The sequence below is a fragment of the Frieseomelitta varia genome, unplaced genomic scaffold, assembly GCF_011392965.1.
Source record: "Frieseomelitta varia isolate USP_RPSP 00005682 unplaced genomic scaffold, Fvar_1.2 scaffold_353, whole genome shotgun sequence".
Lineage (NCBI taxonomy): Eukaryota > Metazoa > Arthropoda > Insecta > Hymenoptera > Apidae > Frieseomelitta > Frieseomelitta varia.
Window position 1 is genome coordinate 419,261 of NW_025110094.1, and position 23,336 is coordinate 442,596.

At 39.4% G+C, this 23,336-nt stretch overlaps 1 protein-coding gene and 2 long non-coding RNA genes across 5 annotated transcripts in view; 1 reads left to right on the forward strand and 2 right to left on the reverse strand.

The window, feature by feature from the left end:
- LOC122530722 (acetylcholinesterase-like) overlaps nt 1–14,944 on the forward strand; it is a 53,209-nt gene extending 38,265 nt beyond the window's left edge. For all 3 annotated transcript variants that reach the window (XM_043657958.1, XM_043657957.1, XM_043657959.1), the window contains 3 exons: nt 281–442; nt 852–1,027; nt 13,803–14,944. In XM_043657958.1, the coding sequence (XP_043513893.1) occupies nt 281–442; nt 852–1,027; nt 13,803–13,981 (517 nt within the window). In that variant the 3' untranslated portion in view covers nt 13,982–14,944. The remainder of the gene's footprint in view (nt 1–280; nt 443–851; nt 1,028–13,802) is intronic.
- A 348-nt stretch (nt 14,945–15,292) lies between these two features.
- LOC122530747 lies at nt 15,293–15,907 on the reverse strand. Its single transcript, XR_006307082.1, has 2 exons — nt 15,598–15,907; nt 15,293–15,520 (listed from the first exon to the last, which is right to left on the reverse strand). It is a non-coding gene; the product is annotated as an uncharacterized LOC122530747 (long non-coding RNA).
- A 3,227-nt stretch (nt 15,908–19,134) lies between these two features.
- LOC122530752 lies at nt 19,135–20,579 on the reverse strand. The gene is made up of 4 exons (XR_006307092.1): nt 19,982–20,579; nt 19,818–19,890; nt 19,600–19,679; nt 19,135–19,541 (listed from the first exon to the last, which is right to left on the reverse strand). It is a non-coding gene; the product is annotated as an uncharacterized LOC122530752 (long non-coding RNA).
- Nucleotides 20,580–23,336: the final 2,757 nt, after the last annotated feature.

Genomic DNA, 23,336 nt, shown 5'->3' on the forward strand with positions numbered 1-23,336 from the left:
ATATATGGTGATAAGTTTATAAAAATCAACGCGTGGATCAGTGTCTGGTCCGTGGGTCATAGGTTCGCCATCATTGGCCTATAGCTACATGCAGCTATAGTAGCAATAGTTTTTTGCAAAAATCTCGAAAACTAAGGCCCAGCGACGGTTATATGTACAGGAAAAAGTTGTTCAAAATGTTGATTTTTACAACATATCTAAAAATCGTCGAAATCGGTAAGACCCCGCCCCCTTTTTCTAAATAATTACTCTATCCTTTTGGTCTCTTTTCGGCTCGTAGATCCGCCAACAATCCGTGGCCGAGATGGACCGGCGTGATGCACGCCGACGAGATCAGCTACATCTTCGGCGAGCCGCTGGATCCCACCAAGGGGTACACGCCCGAAGAGGTGAACCTGTCCAAGAGGATGATGAGATACTGGGCGAACTTCGCGAAAACTGGGTGAGTCAGTACTTTATTCAATTAAAATAATTCAGTTAATTTACTATTAAATCCTCTTTCAAATTAACGTTAAAATTAATCATCTAAAAGTTTCATTTCTTATAATTTATTTATTCTTAAATGTACTACATTTTGATTTGAAATATTATTTTATAAAACTTTTATTTAATTTCAATAACAATACATGAATGTAATTTAAGTATGTTTTATCGTCAGTTATCAAATTAAATAACAAATTTTCTTAGAAAACAAGTCGCCACTTCAAACAACCCCTCGTTATTGCACAAGAGTCGTTGCAAAACTGTGGCTTTGAGTCAATTTAAAGACACATATTTTTCATTTTCACTCTCTTTCTTTCTTTCTTTCCTTTTTTCTTACTGATGTTTTTTTTTTTCCTTTGTCACGTCAGGGATCCGAACATCGGCGACGTCGAGTCGTGGACGCAAGCCTACTGGCCGCCACATACCGCTGCCAAGAAGGAATACCTGACACTGGACACCAACAGCTCGGAAATCGGTAACGGGCCGAGAGTGAGACAGTGCACTTTCTGGAAGAAGTATCTCCCGCAACTGCTCGCCGCCACCTGTGAGTAATCTCTCCAACTTTCCAACCTTTCGTTGCTCGCGAAGGTATACCCAACCTTTTTCCGTTTCGTTCGGTTTCTTCGTTCGTTCGCCCTTCGATCGCGCTCGGATTATCTCCTGTGACACCTGTTGAGTGGAAAATACGTTTCATTAACCTGAAGTTGCGGTCGCCCGACACGGTCGTCGAAAGCAAATCAATCGGCTCGATTACTTTTTCCGGTCGACGGATTTCAATCGAGAGCGCTCCGTACTACCGAACTTGGCGAATGCCAGCCGCTCTCGATTCAACTTCCGGGACGTTCGTTTCACGTTCCTCGAAAATTCAGTGTTCGGCGGGGCGAAGACACGCTTTTCATTCTTTATTTCTTCGAACACTCTAACCTCTTGCGTTGGAATGACGTGGCGCGCACGTCGAGAATTTTTTGCCCCAAAATTGCTTGCAACGTTTTCTCAGTTTCAAGTATATTTAACTAACCTAGATAAAACAAATGATAAGTTTATTACCTCTTAATAATTTCTATCCAGTGATATCGTACCGACGAGTTCAAAAGAAAAAGAAAGCGACGAATAATTGTATACGGTTTTGGTCACTCGTTATGGTCCGCGAACCAGTTACCAGCGGAAGAGGTTAAACGAAATGTTTGGCGCGAATTGGAAACAAAATCGGCCAATGTTCTCGCGTAGAAAGCTTGCTTCGACAACTTGCTTTACATAAAATTTTGGTCGTTTGCTAGATTGACCAAAAGAGAAAAATACAGATTTTTATTTGAACCTTTTGCGTGTAACAAGGGAAACAAAAACTTTGTCGTCTATTTCGTTCGATTACCTTCTGCCATCTTTCGGTTAGTTTCAGAGTTGTTGACTTTTTTGACGAAAGCTAGTTCGAAGAACGGCTTAACAATACAAAAACTATCAAAGTGGTCAAAATGACAATTTATGATTTTTGTTACATATAAAATAAAGTCTATTTAATAAAATATTTAAATTTAGTTAATAAAATAATTAAATTTACTTGATAAAATGTTTAAATTTTTAAAAATTAAAATGACATTTTCGAAAAATATGCAAATAAAAGCTGATGTAATTTATTGTATTACGAAGCATTTCCATTTTTTATTTTTTTTTTTATTTTAATATTTCTGATGGAAATTTTATGCTTTAATCGTCGGTAGTTCCAGTGCCCTCGTCGGCAATGAAGTTTAACAGACAAATTCTCCACTGCCTCAAGGTTTCTTTACCATACATCTATAATTGATAATTAATTAATTAATTAATTGATATAAAGATAATTTTGTACGAGCTTGTACAGGGATTTTTTGTTTCTTCCTTTTCAAGAATAGAAACGTTTCTTGTTGATTTTCCATTTTGAAATCCAATTGAACAATTAGCTCTTATAGGTTATGTAACAAATCACTTTTAAGATACGTGCATTTGTCTACCAAGAAAAAAAAAAAAGTGAGACAATTACTTTTTGGTCAGTTTCGATATATACGTATTCACACGTGTGAAAATTTTGATAAAAAAAAAAAATATCAAGCATCGAGTCGAGGTTATTTCTCTTGGAATTTTCACTCGAGCAACGTTCGGTGTTGAAATTGATCCGACGGACGATGAAGTTTCTCCGACGTTTGCCCCAACTTTTCGTTCTCTCGCATGCGTTCCACGCCACAGCGCACCGAAATATCTGGAATTTGAATTTGAAAAAAAGCATCGTTCCTCTCTACCGAAAATCTATACTATACGTCGTACACCTCAGGCAAAAAGATAGCACATTTACGTTTCAATACACTTTTTACCATTTAATTTTCCTGTAACAAATTTTACTTTCATCTTACCTTGGTAACCAATATTTCCCCAAATCATTGTACCATTACCCCCATGGGGTATCGACGACTCGGAAGTTGTTGCTCCTTTTGTAAATCACAATAATAGCAAGGGAGGTCGCCATCAGGCTTGTCTAAATCAGTGGTTCCCAATCTTTTTTTTTTTTTTTTTTTGGCCATGCTCCACATAAACATCTCTAAAATCCTGACGCGACACATGAAATCCCTACTCCCGTGACACGTAATTCTTGTTATTTAAAAAGTGAATTTTTGACGTGGAGGAATCGCAAAAGGCCATTAACTTGATCTAAACGAACTTCCAAAGAACGTGACACGAAGGAAAAAAATTACAAAATTAAATTTTCATTTAAAGAAACGAAAAAGAATTCATTCTCGAATTGCCGCTATAGAAAATTAAATTGCTCTCCAGTAGAGGGTGGGCCACGGTGGAGAACCACGGGTCTAAATCTACCTAACCTCTTCTCATCGGTAAACACGACTCTTCGCCACTTCTCACGTACATGACATAAGAAAATATAGTGTTCTGTCTTCTTGTTCCCCCTCGTTTTACTGTGTGTATAATTGCCCCCCACGTCTCGCAATCTTCTATACATTGTCCTGTTCCGAACGCGAAAGTGGAACAACGGACAGGGGTCCTCCCCTCGAGAAATTGGAAATTGCTTTCTTGGCAGCTTTTCCGCGATCGAATTATTATTCCATCCCAATTACGTTATTATAGGGCGAGCGCAATTTAATAGAGACGATATTCGTGTAGTCTGCTGCCTGGCGGCAGGAGTGGGGAGGGGGAGGGGCGACTCGTCTGGCCCAGTGCCATTCCGCAAAATACAGCCTGCTGCCCATGCCTAAGGAAACTTAATCCGCTTTCTTCGGTATTCGGCTCGTCCATTATGCAGATCCGATTATTGGTCGGGATACCGGGATTGCCGGTTTCTGTCGCAGCGATAAAAAAAGCACTGACGACGGGGGAGTTAGGCGATCGCCACTGGAATATTCTTGCGCCATATTTCATCGTAATTGCGTTCCCCCCCTCATTCAAGGTAAGTGAGCTCGCGCGTTTTTTCGTTTTTTGTTTAAAATGTGGTTAAATTCTACGGCAGACCTTAATGCTTACCGCACGTGTAGTATACGGTAGCAGTTGAATCGCTATCCGACACTCAGAACGACGAAATTTTTCGTCAGCGTGCATTTCGTTGGAAAGTATATTAAAATAATCGAAACGACCGAGTTGCATTAAACCAATATTACTTACTTATTATTTATTAATATTTATTTATTTATATATTATGTAATATTTAATATATAATATTATATATTATTTATTAATATTTATTTATTTATATATTATATAATATTTATATTTATATTTTATGTAATATGATAAAATATATATAATATACATTATTTATATTTTATCATATTATATTTATTTATTTATTCTGTATGTGAATTGCTGGTGCACGTGCTAAAAATGCAACAGTAACTCGAAGCTTTATCTCACAATATATCTTGATAATCTAAGGTACGGTACCAATTCGAAACGTGGGTCAATGTATAATCCTACATCACATTTCTTGCATTCGTGATGTGTTCCACTTTTTCCTACACTACGTACTTTTAATATAAGAATAAGAGTAAGAATTCACCGGGGAGAAGTCTTCGTATTGACTCTCGCGTAGCTGGGTCGTCAATGAAGAGTGCTCAACCCGCGTATCTACCGTCGTGTCTTTTCCGAACGAGGAAGCTGGGTCGTGGAAAAGACGTGGCTGCAGGCCAACGGGAGTCGGACGAGTCTCTGTTCGAGGAATAATCTCGATCTGTTTCCTTTTTCTGTTTCGAACAATATCGGCGACGATATTGTCGTCGTCGTTATCCACCGTCCAAAGTAAAGCGAGGTAAAGTAAATCGTCGAATCGCAGGGACGTGCCAATTTTCCGTTTTGGCATCGAGACCAACGTTTGACGTCGGTCTCTCGATGCCTGCCGCACAGCCTTCCCAAAAGAAAAGAGTAATTCCAAAAGAGATCGTCGTACGTTGGATGAAAAGTTTCGTCCAACAATAACTCGTCCAACGATCGAACCTCGTGTTCCATCTATTTCTTTACGCACAGAGATTTACCAAGACGTAGAATGAAATCCCAGAGGAACACAAAGGGAAGCAAACGAGGAGAGAATGTACAGGGTGTCCGTAAAGTCTCTTTACAATTTCAAGAATTTATTATGAGGCAAATGAAAAGACAGATAAGTGAAAATTATTACAAAACCTAACTAATGGTGCCCATATAGAGGTGTACTAAATGAGGCAAAAAAAAAAAAAAAAAAACTTGAATATATACGTCTCATTTTGTAATAATTTCCACTTACCTGTCTTTTCATTTGTCTCTGTCATAAATTTTTGAAATTGTAAAGAGATTTTATGGACACCCTGTATATAGTAGCTCGAAGGCTCGAGGATAAGAATGATGGCGCTGGCAGCAGAAAAACGATGCCACGTGCGCTATATGGTGGAGGAGTAAACGACTCGTTCCGTCGAATCAGGGATCGAACGATCTGTCGTGGGAATTTGCCAGTCAAACGTCGTCTCGAGAGAAAGATAAAGAGGTGACGAGGAAAGAAAGGGACAAAGAGAGAGGGAGAGAGAGAGAGAGAGAGAGAAGCGTGTGGCACAAAGGAACATAAAGAGGATGATTTTGCGACGGAATAAAAACGGCGCTGCAACGATGGGAAATTGCCGCCACGCGCTGTCCTCTTTCAACGCCGCTCTAGCCGATTTTTTTCCTTTTTTTCTCTTTTCCTTTCTTCCTCTCTTTTCAAACAACGTGCATCGTGCCTGGAGCAAACGGGTATCTAGATCTTTTGCCGGAATGGCCAGAGCTTCGCCGTCGCTTTGGATCCACGCGACGTATTACGTTCGATTCGATGAAAACCGAGCTTTCGCAGATTCACTGCACTTGGACGTGGAAAAGAAAAATCGAACTACGTATTTAGAAGACGGGCGATCGAATTAAAAAAAATTGGCAGAGTATTACATAGATCACATATTGCGCGATTATCAACCGAGTCAGAAAGCAAACGTACACTCGAAATGATAGCACACTCTATATTTTCTTATATTATTATGTATCGTGAATTACGTGTAGAAAGTGGCGAGGAATCGTATTTACCGATGAGAAGAGGTTGGGTAGATTTAGACCCGTGGTTCTCCACCGTGGCCCACTCTCTACAGAAGAGCAATTTAATTTTCTAGAGCGGCAATTCATGTGTCACGTTCTTTGGAAGCTCGTTTAGACCAAGTTAATGGCCTTTTGCGCCTCCTCCACGTCAAAAATTCACTTTTTGAATAATAAGAATCACGTGTCACGGGAGTAGGGATTTCATGTATCGCGTCAGGATTTTAGAGATGTTTATGTGGAGCATGGCCAAAAAAAAAAAAAAAAAGATTGGGAATCACTGATTTAGACGAGCCTGATGGCGGCCTCCCTTGCTATTATCGTGATTTACGAAAGGAGCAACAACTTCCGAATCGTTGACCTATGGGGGGCAATGGCACAATGATTTGTGGAGATATTGGAAAGATCATGTACAAGAAAAATTTTTTATCATTTTTTTCATCTGATAAAAAGAAATTTCATCATTTTTAGAGCTATCTTTCTACCTCTAGGGATTGGAAATCATAAACTACGTATGTATTTATTTGTCTACGTAATAGGTCGATCGAATTGAAAAAAATAAGCAGACCTGCGAACCAAGTACTTGCTACACAAATCGCAGGTCGCGCGATTATCAACCGAGTCGGAGTTTGGAGGGGAAACGTGTACCACGGTTGGAAACAAAATGTCCGCGGCCACGAGGCAGACGCGATCTCCCCCGTAAATAGAACAACGACGTGTCGCGGCATTGCTTTGTAATCACGCCGGTGGGCTTCGAAAGGTTAACCGCGCGCCGGCGAAGGTGGAGGGTGTGCAGCACGCGGGGACGTTGTCGTTGTCACGAGCACTAATGGCTCGTTTGCACGGCAAACCATTGGCGTAACCGCAGATACACTCTGTGCTTCTGTTTTCCCCTTTGTGTTTCCTGTTCGGAAAATTCATCGACGAGTCCTTGATTTACCGAATTCGCGAAAGGATCGCTGCTGACCATTATTCGTATCGTTCGTACCTGTTTCCAGCGTGTTGATCAGTGATAAGAACAAAATTTCGAACTAGCCATTGCAATGGGGCAAGCAAGTGGTTCTCGATCCCACGAGCGAGTGTGTCCTCGTTCAGCGTTCACGTTCGAAACCGAAAATGATGTATTCTGTGAATGGGCATCGAAAGAAAGAGAGGGGATAGTCTCAATTCCAAAAATTGGTGGGGATAAGCGACAGACGCTTACCTGTCGAAAAAGTCACTTATTAGGGCACTATTGTACTAGCAATTAGAACGTTGACAGTGACTCTTGTTTGTCGGTCTTTAAAAGCATCACAATACCAGATGCAGATCAGCAACAGCTTGAAGTGAATACGAGCGAACAAAGACTTTATACATTTAGAAGAACTTGATCAAATTTTGTAAAGTAAGCAAGCTTTTATTTATATATTTTGCAACGAATCATTCAAATTTTCAAAAATATACTTTTATATCTATGAAATATCTAATAAAAATTATTTAATTATTGGCCATTTTGACCACATTGGTAGTGTTAAATAGGGAATTATTTTTGAGGTTATCAACACAAAAACTACCAACGATTAAAGTAAAAGAACAAATACAGTACAATACAATATACAAGCTTTTATTTATATACTTCAGAGAAGAATCATTCAAGTTTCTAAAAATACACTGTTATATCTATAAAATATCTAATCAAAAACTATCAATTGGTCAGTTTGACCAGTTTGGTAATTCCAGTGTTAAATAAGGGCTAATTATTTTTGAGGATACCAACACTAAAACTACTAACAACGAAAGCATAAAATTTCCATTAGAGAGATTAAAGTAAAAGAAATAGAAGAATAGATGTTGTCTTTACAATACAATACAATATACAAGCTTTTATTTATATACTTCACAAAGAATCTTCATTTAAATCTCTAAAAATACATTGTTTTATATCTATCTATAAAATATCAAGCAATCAAACAAAGACTATCAATTGGTCAGTTTGATCATTCCAATGTTAAATAGAGGCTAATTATTTTTAGGGATACCAACACTAAAACTACTAATGACTGAAGTATTATAAAGTTTCTACTAGAGACATTTAAAAAAAAAAAAAAAAATAAAAATAGTTTATAATACGATAAAGTATAAAACTTACTACACTGTTTTATATCTATAAATATCTAGACAAAGATTATCAATTGATCATTTTAACCATTTTGATAGTTCCAATGTTAAATAGGGGCTATTTGGAGGGGTACCAACACCAAAATTACTAACCACCAAAGCATAAAATTTCCATTAGAGACACCAAAGTAAAAGAAATACGGTACAATACAATATACAATACTTTTATTCATGTACTTTGGAGAAGAATCATTTCTCTAAAAATACACTGTTTTATATCTATAAAACATCCAAACAAAGATTATCAATTGATCATTTTGACCATTTTGGCAGTTCCAGCGTTGACAGTTGGAAAAGTATTAACGTGTAAAAAAGTATATCAGGCGAACTATGAGGACTGGCTCGATGCGTACACACTTTTGGCGTGGGGTCCCAGGTTCAGTGGCGGTGCGGGCTGTCGCAGCGAAAGGGTTAAACGAGGATTTATCGCTTCGTAAAGTGAACGGAGACTCCGGGCGAGAATATAGGAGAAGGTGCACCGGTGCAACGCGGTGCGAGGCCCGGTCGAGCGTACGGGAACGGACGAAGGTGTCATTTTCATCATATCGTTAACGATCCGAATTCGACCCATTGGCGTAACGCTGTCGCAACCGTGAGACCAATTCCGGTGTCTACCACAGCGGTGACGTCACGACGGAGTTAAATGCACCCTTGTATCAGACAACTTCCCTGTAATCTGTGCGCCGCCGCATACTGCCGTTGACACAACGCCAACAGCTACTGCAACTCGCTCGAAACCGCGCCGCTATCATTACGCTCGCCCCGTAATCGCCGTTATCTCGTCGCGCTAACGATCCCTTTATGAAAGTGTATTTACGCTTTTGGCTTGCAAGCGGGAACATACGTACGAAGTCACCGATTTCGATGAAATTTGGCATAAATTGGCAGTTTACGAGAGAATATTTTTTACATATATTTTTTTTTTTTTATCAATCGTTGACGTTGAAAGGATGACAACCAACTTCAAAGTCGGGGTTTTCTTTCGGGACATATTTCGTCAAATATCTTGAAAATTACTGGGGATACTGTTTCTGTGTAAATCGATGAATTTACTGTTTTTTTTTTTCGTGTTTTTTAGTTTCCGAGATTTTTTGCAGAAAACTATTGCTACTACCACAATGAGTATTGCCTAGTCACGTGTCTATGGCAGCGTGTGTGTAAGCGTTGAGTCGCCCATTGTTTATGGTTTTTATAAATCCATCGAGGCGGCCGGCAATGGCCGCGTATAACGGGTGTACTTAAAAACTTACCAAACCTAACTATTCTACCTAGTAACGATTTTAATGATTAGGTTCAGGTTAAGTTTCTTATTCTTGCGGCCGACTACTTAAATCAAGTTTTTATGATTTTATGGCCCATTGTTTATGGTATGGTACTTAAAAACTTACCAAACCTAACCTAAACCTTACCTAAACCTAACTATTCTATCTAGTAACTATTTTAATGGATTAGGTTCAGGTTAGGTTTCTTATTCTGGCGGCCGACTACTTAAATCGAGTTTTTATGGTTTTATGGCACTTAAAAACTTACCAAACCTAACCTAAACCTTACCTAAACCTAACTATTCTAGTAACTATTTTAATGGATTACGTTCAGGTTAGGTTTTTTTTATTCCAGTCGCCGCGAGGCGACCGGCTACTCAAATCGAGTTTTTAAGTACACCCGTTATACGTACCCAACGCCCGTTGCCGACCTCGATGTATCTATAAAAACTGTAAACAATCGGCGACTCGACACTTACACAAACACTGCCATAGGCACGTAGCTATAAGCAATATTCATTGTAGTAATAGCAACAGTTTTTCACAAATATCTCTGAAACTAACGCCCTACGGTGGTTATATGTATAGGAAAAAATTGTTCAAAATGTCGATTTTTACAACATATTTAAAAATCGTCAAAATCTGTGAGACCCCCCCCCCCCTCTTTTCTAAATAATTACCAACTACATATATACTTACAATTAGTTTCAGTTAAAAATTTGCGTGCCAAAGGAAAAGTGAAAAATCATCTTTTTTTTTTTTTTTTTGTTAACCATCTCTTCCAGAAATCAAAGAAAAATTTCAGACCCAAAGATACGAAAGATGCACAGACTCAAAAATCCCGAAAGGGTGTGGAAGCAAATACTGTGCACGCTCTCGCGAGTTTTCAATTTGAAAAAAAATAGGCGAACCTACATAGAACGAAACCGAGTTCAACTTTGCCCACAGTTGAATAGCGTCTCGTCTTCCTTTCTTCTGCCACGACTACGTCGGCGAAACGAGGTTTCGAATGAAACTTTTCAAATTGCTTTACGGACGCGACAGGCCCCAAGGTGTGTCCCGAAACAGCGATCGCGGCGGCACAGTTTCGTTCAGGAGTGGGGGGAGAGGGAGGGGCATCCTCGCGTAATTGCGTCTCGTCGTTCGAAGAAACTTCTCGCATTCACAACGGTATTTTCGGTATTTATTATTCTTCGTATCGTTGCTCAGCGAGTCGTTCTCGTCGTATCATTGGCGCGTTGGCACGACGGGCAACGACCAACGCTTGCGACCCCCTGTCAAGCTTCTCATCGACTTTTCGTAGTCTCCTCTTTTGAAAATTATCCTCGTATTTTTTTATTTAGCAAAAAAAAGGGGGGGGGGGGATCGTGCCTCGTTGACGGAGACATCAATAACTAACGAGTTGTCCATCTAGACGGATCGTAATTAATTACCACAGATGCTCGATCGGCGAGAACAATGACACGAAACATGCTGATTGATTGTCTGTCGCCGCGACCACGGCGAAGAGGAAACAGAACGGAACGATAACGATCAGCGTTAACGATTGCGCAGTACGTGTTGCTGCACACGCAGAAACTTGGAGCGAGATTTACTTCGAATAATAATTGTGTAAATATATCATTGGAACATTGTTCTTTAATATTTGACAAATAATGGATTTCAGTTAATTGTTTGTAGCTCGATTGTTTGTAGCTGGTCGATTAAAAGGGATTTGAAGCTGCGTGCAAGTAATATTGGGGAAAATAATTAATCGGAGGTATATTGATTTGTTTGAGGGTATAATAATATTTATTTCCTGATTGAAAATTTGTCAATTTGAGATAACGAAGTAAATATCGGTGAGATCAAAACACTCGAATGAAAAGAGTAATCGATGAAAATCGAAATAATTTATCAGTGTGTGTGTGTGTGTGTGTGTGATCACAGGCATCGAAATCAAACAACGAATAAAGATCCAAATGGTGAATAATTTCCTTCACGAAGTAATAAATTGGAAATAAATAATATTATGATATATTTATGTAATAATAGTTATTTTTCAATTACTTTTTAAAACCATTTCAGAAACAATCTATTTATAAGTAACAAAATTATATTGTCAAGTATAATTTTTTTAAGACCCGAGTGTTTTGAAAAAATAACAATTATTAACAATTATTTTATATTACAATAATTAAATAAATTAATAATATATTAAAAATAAATAATATATATTTATATAATAATAGTTATTTTTTAATTACTTTTTAAAACCATTATTTTACTTACAAATAGATTGTTTCTGAAAAAATGGTTTTAAAAAGTAATTAAAAAATAACTATTATTACATAAATATATCATAATACTATTTATTTTCAATATAATATATAACATTATATTATTATTTATGTATTTAATTATTACAATATAAAATAATTATTAAACACTCAGGTCATAAAAAAATTATAGTTAACAATATAATTTTGTTACTTACAAATAGATTGTTTCTGAAAAAATGGTTTTAAAAAGTAATTAAAAAATAACTATTATTATATTATATATTTATTTTTATACATTATTATTTATCTATTTTAATTATTACATTATAAAATAATTATTAATAATTGTTTTCTTTTCAAAAACACTCGGGTCTTTTCTGCACATATACTCTCGATTCGTGTGCGAATTTTTAATCGTCGAAATTTCTCGGAAATTTTCGAAACATGTTCCGTTGCGAAAATGAGACGAATACTTCTCCAAGCGACGGGAGGGAGATGAAACGACGTTTCGTTCGTGTTCGTTCGTCGAACGTAGGCAATCCGTCGACCGATACGATCTTCGACAGAGTAATTAAACGAAAATATGTCAGGTGAGAACACCGGCGCACGAGGGAGAGAAAGTTGCAGTTGGACTGTTGGACTCCTTCCTCGTCGGGAGGCGAGAACTTTTCCAATCGATCGGCAAATCGAGCACCGGGAGGGCGCGATCCAGGTGTGCACGCCTTTTCCCTTTCGTTGGTTCAAGAGACAAGTTGCGAGTTGTGAAAGCCCGAACGACGAGACGAGACCACCGCATTCGTCTATTTTCGACCTTTTGTCGAAAGAAGATTCGAGAGGGGGGGGGCAGCTAGCTCGACGAAAGGCTCGTAGTTAGGGTGTTTTGATCGCAGCACCCACGAACGAAACGAAACGAAACGAAACGAAACGAAACGAACCGAAACGAAACGAAACGAAACGAAACGAAACGAAACGAAAGGACGAGCAACAAGGTAGTAGACGAAAGCGTGGGGGGCGGAGGGGGCGGAGAAACTGGCCGCTCGGCAAAACGGATCGATGCCGCCGCGCGGAACGTCCGTGCGCGCAAACGTGCGCACGTGTGCGTGCGCCCCACACATCCACGGATGCGCGGCGATGCGTGAGTCGCAAGTGCGTTAATCGCCGCGCGGCTCTTTCCATTGGAAAACGACGAACGCAAGAGAAACGAAAGAAACGCGTGTTTGTAACTTCTTCGATCGATCAAAACGCGTTGATCTTCCTGCAGATCTCGCAGTTGGACGACTTCTTCTAATTATAATAATACACCGCTCACGAAAATTAGGGGACGTTTCAAACGATAAAGGAAAAGAATTTAATTTTCTTTTTCTCTTTTTATTGAACAAGAGCAAGTTTCTTTGTCTTGTCATTTGCTTCTTCTTTTTATCGCTTCGTGTCCATCTTGAAATATCCCCTAATTTTTGTAAATAGTATTTAATCCTCCCACGTTGAGAGAGGCGCATCCTCTGTTCGTGTCCTCTCTTTATCTCTCTTATTGTTGTAATTTTCATGTATTTATATGTGCTACATGTTTCGTACATTATTATTATTATATATTTCGTACGTTATTGTAATTATTATTATTTTCATATGTTCGTTCGATTAACACGACAAAAGGGACGGTCGCAACGAATTTTCGCGCTCGTTAACTCGTATTCTATCTCCGTCCTCACGTTCTTCCTGTGAAAACGCTTTACGAAGTTGGTCGTTCAACGCCACGCCAGATTTACATGATGCTCTCGCAGAGAATTTTCATTATTCCAAGCGTATGATTCTTCGCAACATACATGCAACGTTTTTAATTAAAAATCTTCAATCGTTCAACATTTTGCATTTCCTTTTTTTATCTCGTGATAGTTTCAATTATTATTCTTAGTAACTTGGTAACGTGTATTTATTTTATTTACTATTGTTGCGACGCTGGAAAAATTTGTTCATTTTTTATTCCAATTTTGGTTCGTGAATTTTTGTCCTCCGATTTTTATACCACATGAATGAAAATTACAAGAATTCGTCGGATCGAAGACAATCTTCCATTGTTCTCTGTTCACAGCGAAGCTGGAGGTGAACTCGAAGGAGACGTGCAGCGGCACAAGGGTGAGCGACGGTGGCCACTTGCTTCTGATGGTGGGCCTGCTGGTGATCGGCAGCCTGTTCAGTCACAGGATCGTCATACAGACGGACGCCAACTACCGCGCGGCGGAGATCCTCGAGCGCGGCGGCTTCGTCTAGCTTCCGGCAGCGAGCTTCTTCTCCGGCCCGTTCCCGATCGTCGAGATGGCAAACGGAACGCAGACACGGACCAGCGAAACGATCGGCGACCTTCTGACGCGCGTCAAGCGAGGCAACGTGGCTCGTTGACATTCCGGGACGGGAGAGGAGCGAAACAGACACATATCAACGCAGCGGGGAGGGGGGCGGCGCCGCGCGATCGTCCTGTCGTCGCCTCGCCAGTGAGAGAAGCAAGAAAAAAGTCTCAGTCGCTGATCGAGAGTCGAAGGACACAGACAGATCTACAGGCCACCTCGAGGAGAGATTACGCGCTGATCGAAGGACTCGTGGACCTTCTTTGAACCGATCGTCAACGTGTGTGAGCGTTCAGTTCTCCCATCCCTTCCATCCAAGTCTCTTTCTTTTTTCCCCCTCCCCTTTTTTTTCAGTTGTTCCTACGTTCTCTGGCTTCTCGAGAGTGCGATCGACTAAGTCCTCGCGAATCGGGAACCTTCGATGGCGGAATTGGACGAGGATGTAGAGGAGGTGGTCTAAATTTTGGGCCCTCCCCCCTCCCCCCACTTTCATTAAAGAGTGGAATGGGTGTGTTTATTTTATGTCACGAAGCCGACAGAAACTAAACAAAATAGTAATCTTCGCTGCGAACTTTGATGTCTTACCCCCTTGCGCTCGAAAATTCCAATGTTTTCTCAGTTTTGAGTATATTTCAATATGACCCAGCGTAATAAATAATAAATTTGTTACTTCTTGGTAATTTCTATCCAGTGATGTTTATTACTATTAGCCCCGAGTTTTAAAAAGAAGGCGACGAATTACAAATTACGGTTTGGTCACTCGTTATGGTCCGCGGAATCAGCTGACGGCGCAAGGGGTTAAGAAAACTTGAGGAATCTTCACTTTTGAAAACGTGGTCGAAGTAGTCGAAAATTAATCTTTAATGTGTTTATTTTATACTACGGCATTGACAGAAGCTAAAGAAATTTATCTTCACTACGAATTTTGATATTTAAGAAAAAGGTAGGAATCTTTACTTTTGAAAACGTGGTCTAAACACGGGCCCCTATTTTTATTTCGGAATTCTCTATTGGCAACTTTGAATGAGTAACGCGTGCATGTGTATCTTCAGTGTATGTTCATTTTTTTATACCACGAAATTAACAGGAGTTGAACAAAATAATCGTCACTAATGTATTTTGATATTTTGAGAAAAGGAAATCTTCACTTTTGAAAACGTGGTCTAAACATGAGCCACTTTGAAATTTAAAAAAAAACATAAAAATTCTCAAGAACGTAACAATTTTAAACGTAAACTTAAAATGGATATTAATGATTTATTTACAATAATCACAAACGTATGTTTCTGTCTCTACACCTGTACTACTATGTGCTCGCATATAGCAAGAGAAACGTTTTTGGATTCTTCAGTTTCTCCTTTCATATGTCTTTCAAAAAGTCTAAAAATGATGCAACTCGCATCCTCCTTTGATTAACTTTGAGATCGCTATCGTCTTCCACGAGATTTTAATATTCCTGCAATGTCTACATCTTTAAATTTTTGTGATTGCCTCTTCCGGTTTTGAAGGTATTTATTAAAATACCTTTTGACACTTTCTTACCCATCCTTTTTCCCCACGCGACTATAACGTCATTTCTCATGTCCTTTTCTTTCGTCTTCCCTTTCGAATGTGATTTAAAGTAGTTTTGAGCATTCTGAAATATAAACGTAAAAAAGTGATCTAAATATTGGCTCATATTTAGAACCAGTTAGGTTAGGTGTCTAGATCATTTGGTTGAAAACACGTAGAAACGGTACCACACGATACTCTATCCCCACTACGAAAAAAATATGGTGAAACAACCTTTCAGTATCAGCAATACACTGCTATGAAGCACTTCACTTCGATAGGTTATTGTTGTACAAAACAAACTTGCCTGCCAAACTTCTCCAAGGTAAAGTAATCAAAATGACGCACGTTTTGCAACTTGGCACGAAACACGCGATTGTTGGTTACACAGCATCTTTTTTTACTTCTTATTTGTAGGTTTATACCATTTCCAATGAACGATGACACTTTTTCAATGCTTTAAATGCGGGGCCCATGTTTAGACCATCTCCTCTACATTAGACTATTCCTCTGTGGAAAGGAATTCAGCCATATTCTTCCGTGACGCACGACACGTGTCACGTGATACGCGTTCTCCTCTCGATCGAGCAAAACTCTTCATAGAAACGTCCCTTACAAACCGTCTGACTTATTCCGACCGCGACTACTCGCGCGACCAACGAAAACTCATAAACGCGAAAAGGTTAAAACCCTTTTAGTGTCGAACGACAGAACTGTAAGAGTTGCTGTTAATACTTTATCGACCGGTAGCCGATTAATAGGCTGCCGGTCGGTAAAGTGTTAATTTAGTAAGGTTCGAGAAAAGGTACGTAAACATAAAGGTGGGAATGACATTTACGAGATTCAAGCAGAAACGTATTACGAAGTAAATTTATACCAAATGTGTTTCAATATTTTGTTGAAAGTAATGTTTTGTTGAAATCAGTAATGTTTATTCGAAATCACTGGGAAAAATGGGAAAAGTCAGTTATAAATTGAAAAGAATCGTTGTTTGATTAAGAGTTCGATACAGAACACGTAGTATGAAGCACAAACGGTCTATTTTCAATTATTTGTGACAAAATTACTAATAACTATACCGTGTATCATACAGTCTCAATTATCAATTATCGCTGAATATAAACAGTTTTAAGTTAAACAATTTTCCAATTCGTCGAACATCTCGCATTTCCACAGAGAAATTCAACGAAATTTATAAATTTATTTCGGGAAGACGGAATTCTCGCACGATCGCAACGATGAATCGTCGTCGGCACTAAAAAGTGTTTTGATATTCGAATTTCTTCTTCTCTGTTCGTCTCTGTCTGCAGATTCGTTGAATGTCTGCCATTTCGTGGGAATCAACGAGGAACGGAGGTAACGCAAGATAACGCGCGGCTAATTCGATCAACGTGACGCGAGACCCGTGAAAAGAAAAAACGCGACGGGATGGAATTTCACGACCCTCTCTCTCTCTCTTTCTCTCTCTCTCTCTCTCTCTCTCGTACGTTCCAGCGTTTTATTAACGAGCGGCGGCCAATACGGGTCGCTGCGTCGATGCTTTCATTTTACGAGCGAGATGGCCAGGCTGGATCCGTTATCGCGAAACGCAGCTGGCCTCCGGATACTTTTAATCCACCCCCGACAGCATAATCTGCGCGCGCGCGCTGGCCGAGCTGATCGGTAACCCCGATGCATTCGTTATTCCAACTTTGCAGCAGCCAAATTCGATCTTCGGGAATTTCAATTCGCGATTCAAGAGATGATCGCGGTTTCGAATACCGATCTCTCTCCTACTTTAACACATTGTTGACCGCGAGTTATTCACTGAACAGTCCGCACTTGCATTAGCCGTTTTAATTTTTCTCGACACTCGGGGTAACGCCAGGATACCGTGGAATCTTTCTTCGTGTTCACTAGTATTGTAGAAAATTTTATTAGAAGATCAAAAAAAAAAAAACAAAAACAGAAGAATCATTACTTTTAGAAAAGAAAGAAAATTTTTATTTAGAAAATACTCTGTTCATGGAGAGAAAAATTACTTTCGTTGATATTTAGGTTCTAGCGTTGAAAAAAAAATTTCAATCGTGACGCTGATCGTTTGAATATATACTGTATATATACTGTATATATGCTGTATATACTGTATTCAATATATACTATATACATACTCTAATATATACTCTATATATACTGTATTGAATATGTACTGTATATATACTGTATTGAATATATACTGTATATACTCTAGCGACGTGGAAATTGATAGTTTATCGGAAGACAGTCGTGAATATGGCAAATTTGCGAATCCTGTTGTGTACTGTTACACGTAGACGATTGCTATACAGTTTCTCACACCAAAAGAAAAAAATTACTAAAATATATATATATATAAATATATATATATATATATATATATATATATATATATATATACAAAATTTTATTTAAATTTATTCTGTGTATATGAAGCATGTCGTTTATTTAGACTGTTTCACTTACTCAATTACGAAATAATAGCTGGTGACATGACAACAGCTTCCGCGTAAAATTACCGGTCAACAATGTGTTAAATCTCGCAATTCGATCTATATATATCCCAATATCAAACGCACGTTTGCAACGCGATGCAAAGCTGGTGCAGGCTCTCGGTCGCATTCTTCGTACGAATCGCGGAGACTTAAACGCCTGTGCAGTCGACCGAGAAGAAATGAACATCCTCGCGATCATCGATCGACGATCTCGTTTTCGTTTCATACGAATCACGATCAATCTCCCTTTAACAACTTGCCACGCACTTGTCGAGAATTCTTTGTCCGAAAATTGCAACATTTCCTCAGTTTCAAGTATATTCAAGTATAACACAGAATTTAAGGCCGAACAAATAATGAATTTGTTACTTGTCAATAATTTCTATCCAGTGATGTCGTGCCGACGTGTTCAAAAAAGAAAGCGACGAATTATTGTGTAACGGTTCGGTCACTCGTTATGGTCCGCAATCAGTTGCCAGCGCCAAGTGGTTATAACCTCTTTGCGTTGGAATGACGTGCCACTCGCGTCGAGAATTTTTTGCCCCAAAATTGCAATATTTTCTCAGTTTAAATACACTTACATATAATACAGGAAAAACAAGTAATAAATTCATTATTTCTTAATAATTTTTATCTATCTAGAGTGATATCAGACAGAGTTCAAAAAGAAAGCGACGAATTATTGTGTACGGTTCGGTCACTCGTTATGGTCCGCAATCGGTTGCGCGATCTGTGCGACTGATCGATTCGTCGTAGAACGCTCGCAATTTCTAGAAATTTCAAAACGGCCGCAACTAACCCTTTCAGCGCGATGATGTGCAACGCGGAGCGTGTACTATTCGCGAGAAAGCGCACGCTGGTCTGGTTTTTGAGGTTTCGATGAGGGGAATTTATTGATCGCGCCTGAAGTAAATTGATAATTAAATTTGATAACTTTAACGAGATCGAAATTGAATTAAATTACAAAAAAGTAACTTCAGTTTTTTGTTTCTGAAAAATCAATAATTTCACTGTTCAACTCGATTAATATTATTTACAAAACTTAGGTATTTACAATTTTCTTGTTGAACAAAAAAATCAGATACTTGGGGAGGAGGACGAAAAGAAATTGGAAGTTTAATCTGTTTTTTTAGAATGATATTTCTTAAAGCAAGGCACGACACGTAATGGCACTTTGCCTGTCGAGCACCAATATCTAGTATCAATATGGCTGTGAACTTATATTGGCTATAACCAAATATGGGTTCATAGCCGAAATTGAATATATAAGTTATATGTTCATAACCTATACTGACTTAACCTATATGAGTTCATAGCAAAAATAGCGAAAATTCATAACCTATACTGACCTAACCTATATGAGTTCATAGCAAAAATTGAATACATAGCTTATATTCTTGTTCATAACCTATACTGACCTAATCTCTATGAGTTCATAGCAAAAATTGAATACATAGCTTATATTCTTGTTCATAACCTATACTGACCTAACCTCTATGAGTTCATAGCAAAAATTGAATACATAGCTTATATTCTTGTTCATAACCTATACTGACCTAACCTCTATGAATTCATAGCAAAAATTGAGTACATAGCTTATATTTTTGTTCATAATCAATACTGATCGGTTCTCCCGAACTTGTATATGGGTTCATAGCAAAAATTGAATACATAACTTATATTCTTGTTCATAACCTATACTGACCTAACCTATATGAGTTCATAGCAAAAATTGAATACATAGCTTATATTCTTGTTCATAACCTATACTGACCTAACCTATACGAGTTCATAGCAAAAATTGAATACATAGCTTATATTTTTGTTCATAATCAATACTGCTCGGTTCATAACTTATACTGAACGATTTTCGCCAACCCATATATAAGTTCATAGTCAAAATTGAATACATAGGTTATATTCTCGTTCATAATCCATACTGATCGATTTTCACGAATCCATATATAAGTTCATAGAAAAAAAATTGAATAAACAGGTTATATTCTCGTTTATAACCTATATTGCTCGATTTTCACGAATCCATATATAAGTTCATAGAAAAAAATTGAATAAACAGGTTATATTCTCGTTTATAACCTATACTGCTCGATGTTCACGAACCCATATATAAGTTCATAGCCAAAATTGAATATATAGGTTATATTCTCGTTCATAACCTACACTGATCGATTCTCCCGAAACCATAGCGCTGAAAGGGTTAATCGTACGCTGTGCACGATAACGGCGGAGAGGGGCCGAATCCCGTTCCCCGTTGCTTTCCCCGGGGTAAGGATTGATCGTTCGAACGAGCTGTACGAGCGACGAGCGGATTTCATTGGCTTGGCCGAGCCGTGAGTCCGACGGGTTGCGAGGACAGGACGGAGTAGGACGTCGTAAAATTTTACGGCCCGACAGCGAATGCAGAATCGGTTCGACTGTCGAATGCGGCATCTCGACTTGCGATCGAAACGAAACAAAACGAAACGAAACGACCACGGTGCAGCATCGAGACGCGAACGCTCTCTCCTCGCATCGAAGGTGTTGTACATTCCTATCGTGTATCTCACGGCGCTCTATTTTCCTCGCGGCTCTGCCATCGATTTTACGACAGACTACGGCTCCTATTCTTCCAACGCGATTACCGACCAAGGTCGCGCCTCTGCGTTCTTCTCTGAACTTCTTTGAAGGGTTACTCCCCACTCCCCCATATATAATTATTTTTTTTTTCTTTTTGTTCTTGTTTATTCCTAAAACGAACAAATTAATTATCCTAACCCAAGCTGTCGTCCAGAGAACGATCGTCACTTTCCTTCCTTCTCCTTCATTTCCCTCTCGTTTCGTTTCACGATTTCGAGATCTTCCAAATGTTCGGCGCGACGCGATCTCCTCCTGGATGTTGCGAGAGAGTCGCGGCGGGACGACGCACGACTCACTGGCCTGGCGAGAGACACCGAGGCTGAGAAGAAGATGCGCGCGGATTCGTGATGCATCGGAAAGATGACAGAACCGAAGACAGAAGTGGCGGCAGAGACAGAAGAAACGAAACTGAACAACACCTTCAGGTGTCCGCCTAAAATCAGAGGCGACTCGAAGGAGGAACTCGAGCGACAAACAGACGCCGCCATCCCGAGGATATTCCGTTCTCGCCACCTTCCGTGTTCCTCGCATCGGTAGAAAGAGAGAAAAAGAAAAAAAAAAAAAAAAAAGAAAAAAGAAAAAAAAAGAGAAACGTGCACGAGCGCAGGCAAAGTTCTAATTAAGATTAATCAACTAATTTAACTTGTAACAACTATTACTGTAAGTAGAGTGTGGCACCGCGTGCGTACACGTACACGCGTGTATTTTCTGTGTGTACGATACGATGAAACAGACATAAACTTGTAACGTTGTTTCGATGAATCGAGCAACTTTCTCTCTCTCTCTATTTCTCTTTCTCTGTTCAAAATCGACAATTTTTACTGTTCGTAGAGGGGAAAGAAGGCAGCTTAAAAGGTAAATTAGAAGATTCCTCTCCGGAAACTTCCCTGCTTCTACGAAAATTGCAAATTATAAAGAAGACATTCGCTCTCGCTCTTTCTCTCTCTCTTTCCGATCGACCAAATCTCCTTTCCCTCCTTTTTTCCTGCTTTCGATCAACGAGAGATATGCCTCTCATCCTCCTCCAATCTCTGGCGCTTTGCCATTCCACGGGGCTTGCCTTGGTTTTTGTCGGCATCGAGCAACTTGCCTGTTCTCTCTCGCCGCGTTCATTTTTCTTTTATTTATTTCTCTCGTATATTTAGGAAATTTCGTCCGTTATCCGAGTGGGCGAGTGGAGAAAGAGAGAGAGAAAGAGAGAGTTACCGCTGATCTACCAAAGGAACGCGAGGAAAATTCGAAATAGAAAAATTCAGGGAAGAGAGAAGGGAGAAAGAGCAAAGCTCGCAAAAAAAAAAAATTGGGGACGATCGGTTCCCCGAACAGCCCTGAAATAAATCGACAAAATCAAAAGAAAACGTCTCGTGCAACAATCAAATTTATCGTCGCTGAAACATCTGTTTTTTTTTTTTTTTTTTTTTTTTTTAATTTCGAAACGGATCTCGCAAACTTAGGCACCTGTTTCGATACATCAGGCGACTTCAGATCGATCGGCGATTCAATTCAGAAGAGGACTCGTTGGTCGAAACTCGCGCCTCTCATCACTTGTACGATATGCTGTGTAAATACGTCATCAGCGGCGAGAGTCGAGGAACAGCGCCCCCTCTCCCTTTTAACGGACGAAATGCGAAATACACCGAGGCTGTTTCCCGGCTCGCCCGGCTGCAAGCAAAAACCATACCGGAGGTGGTACACGCGTATACGTGGTGTGCACGCGTGCACGTATCGGCCGCGTTAAAACTCACCACGATGATTTTAATGCGTCATGTACGATAACGATTATACATACTATACATACGTATACAAATAAGAGTACGTGCATATATAAATATATACATACATATGTAGCATGTATAGAGAGGAAAACATTTTAGAGACGGTCTGTCGTCGTACGTTTGTACATATACGGTACGTATGTTTGTCACGCGCTCTTGTCGCGGCTCGCGAGGTTGGAAAACGAAACGAAACGGAGGAGAGAGACGGAATGGAAACCGATCGAGCCTAATCGAGAATCCGTTTTTTGACGATGGTCTCTTATTTACAAGGGAAACGTTCTTTTTCAAAAACGTTTTTACCAAGGTGAGAACGTAACCGTAAAAAAAAAAAAAGAAAAAGGAACGCTCGGTTTATTTCAAAGCACAAACGTTTTCCTTTACCCCCCCCCCCCCCACTCTTTCTCGAAATTCTGAGATAACGACAATGTCGAACGTTCCGAAGAAGCGACACTCGATCGATGGAGAACGACCGTTTGATTGAAAGTCGCCTCGTACACACACATACATAACGTGCATTTCACGCGTGTATTTCACGCCTAATGCTTTCGAGTGAGAGCGACGTCCGTGAAATTGGGCCTCGGTAGGTACGGGCGGAAGCTAGATGCGTTTCATCCTTATCGAGGGTCATTTCGTCACGCGGTGCTTTTCCAGTGTTCGAGAAAAAACAAAACGAGCCGGGTTTTTGGTGACCAAAAGCTTTCGCGCCTCGACCTCCCCCGACCTTCATTCTTCGATTCCTTGTGTTTCTTTCTCCTTGGCGATAGAAAAAAAAAAAAAAAAAGTCAACGGTTTGTTCATATTGGGAATA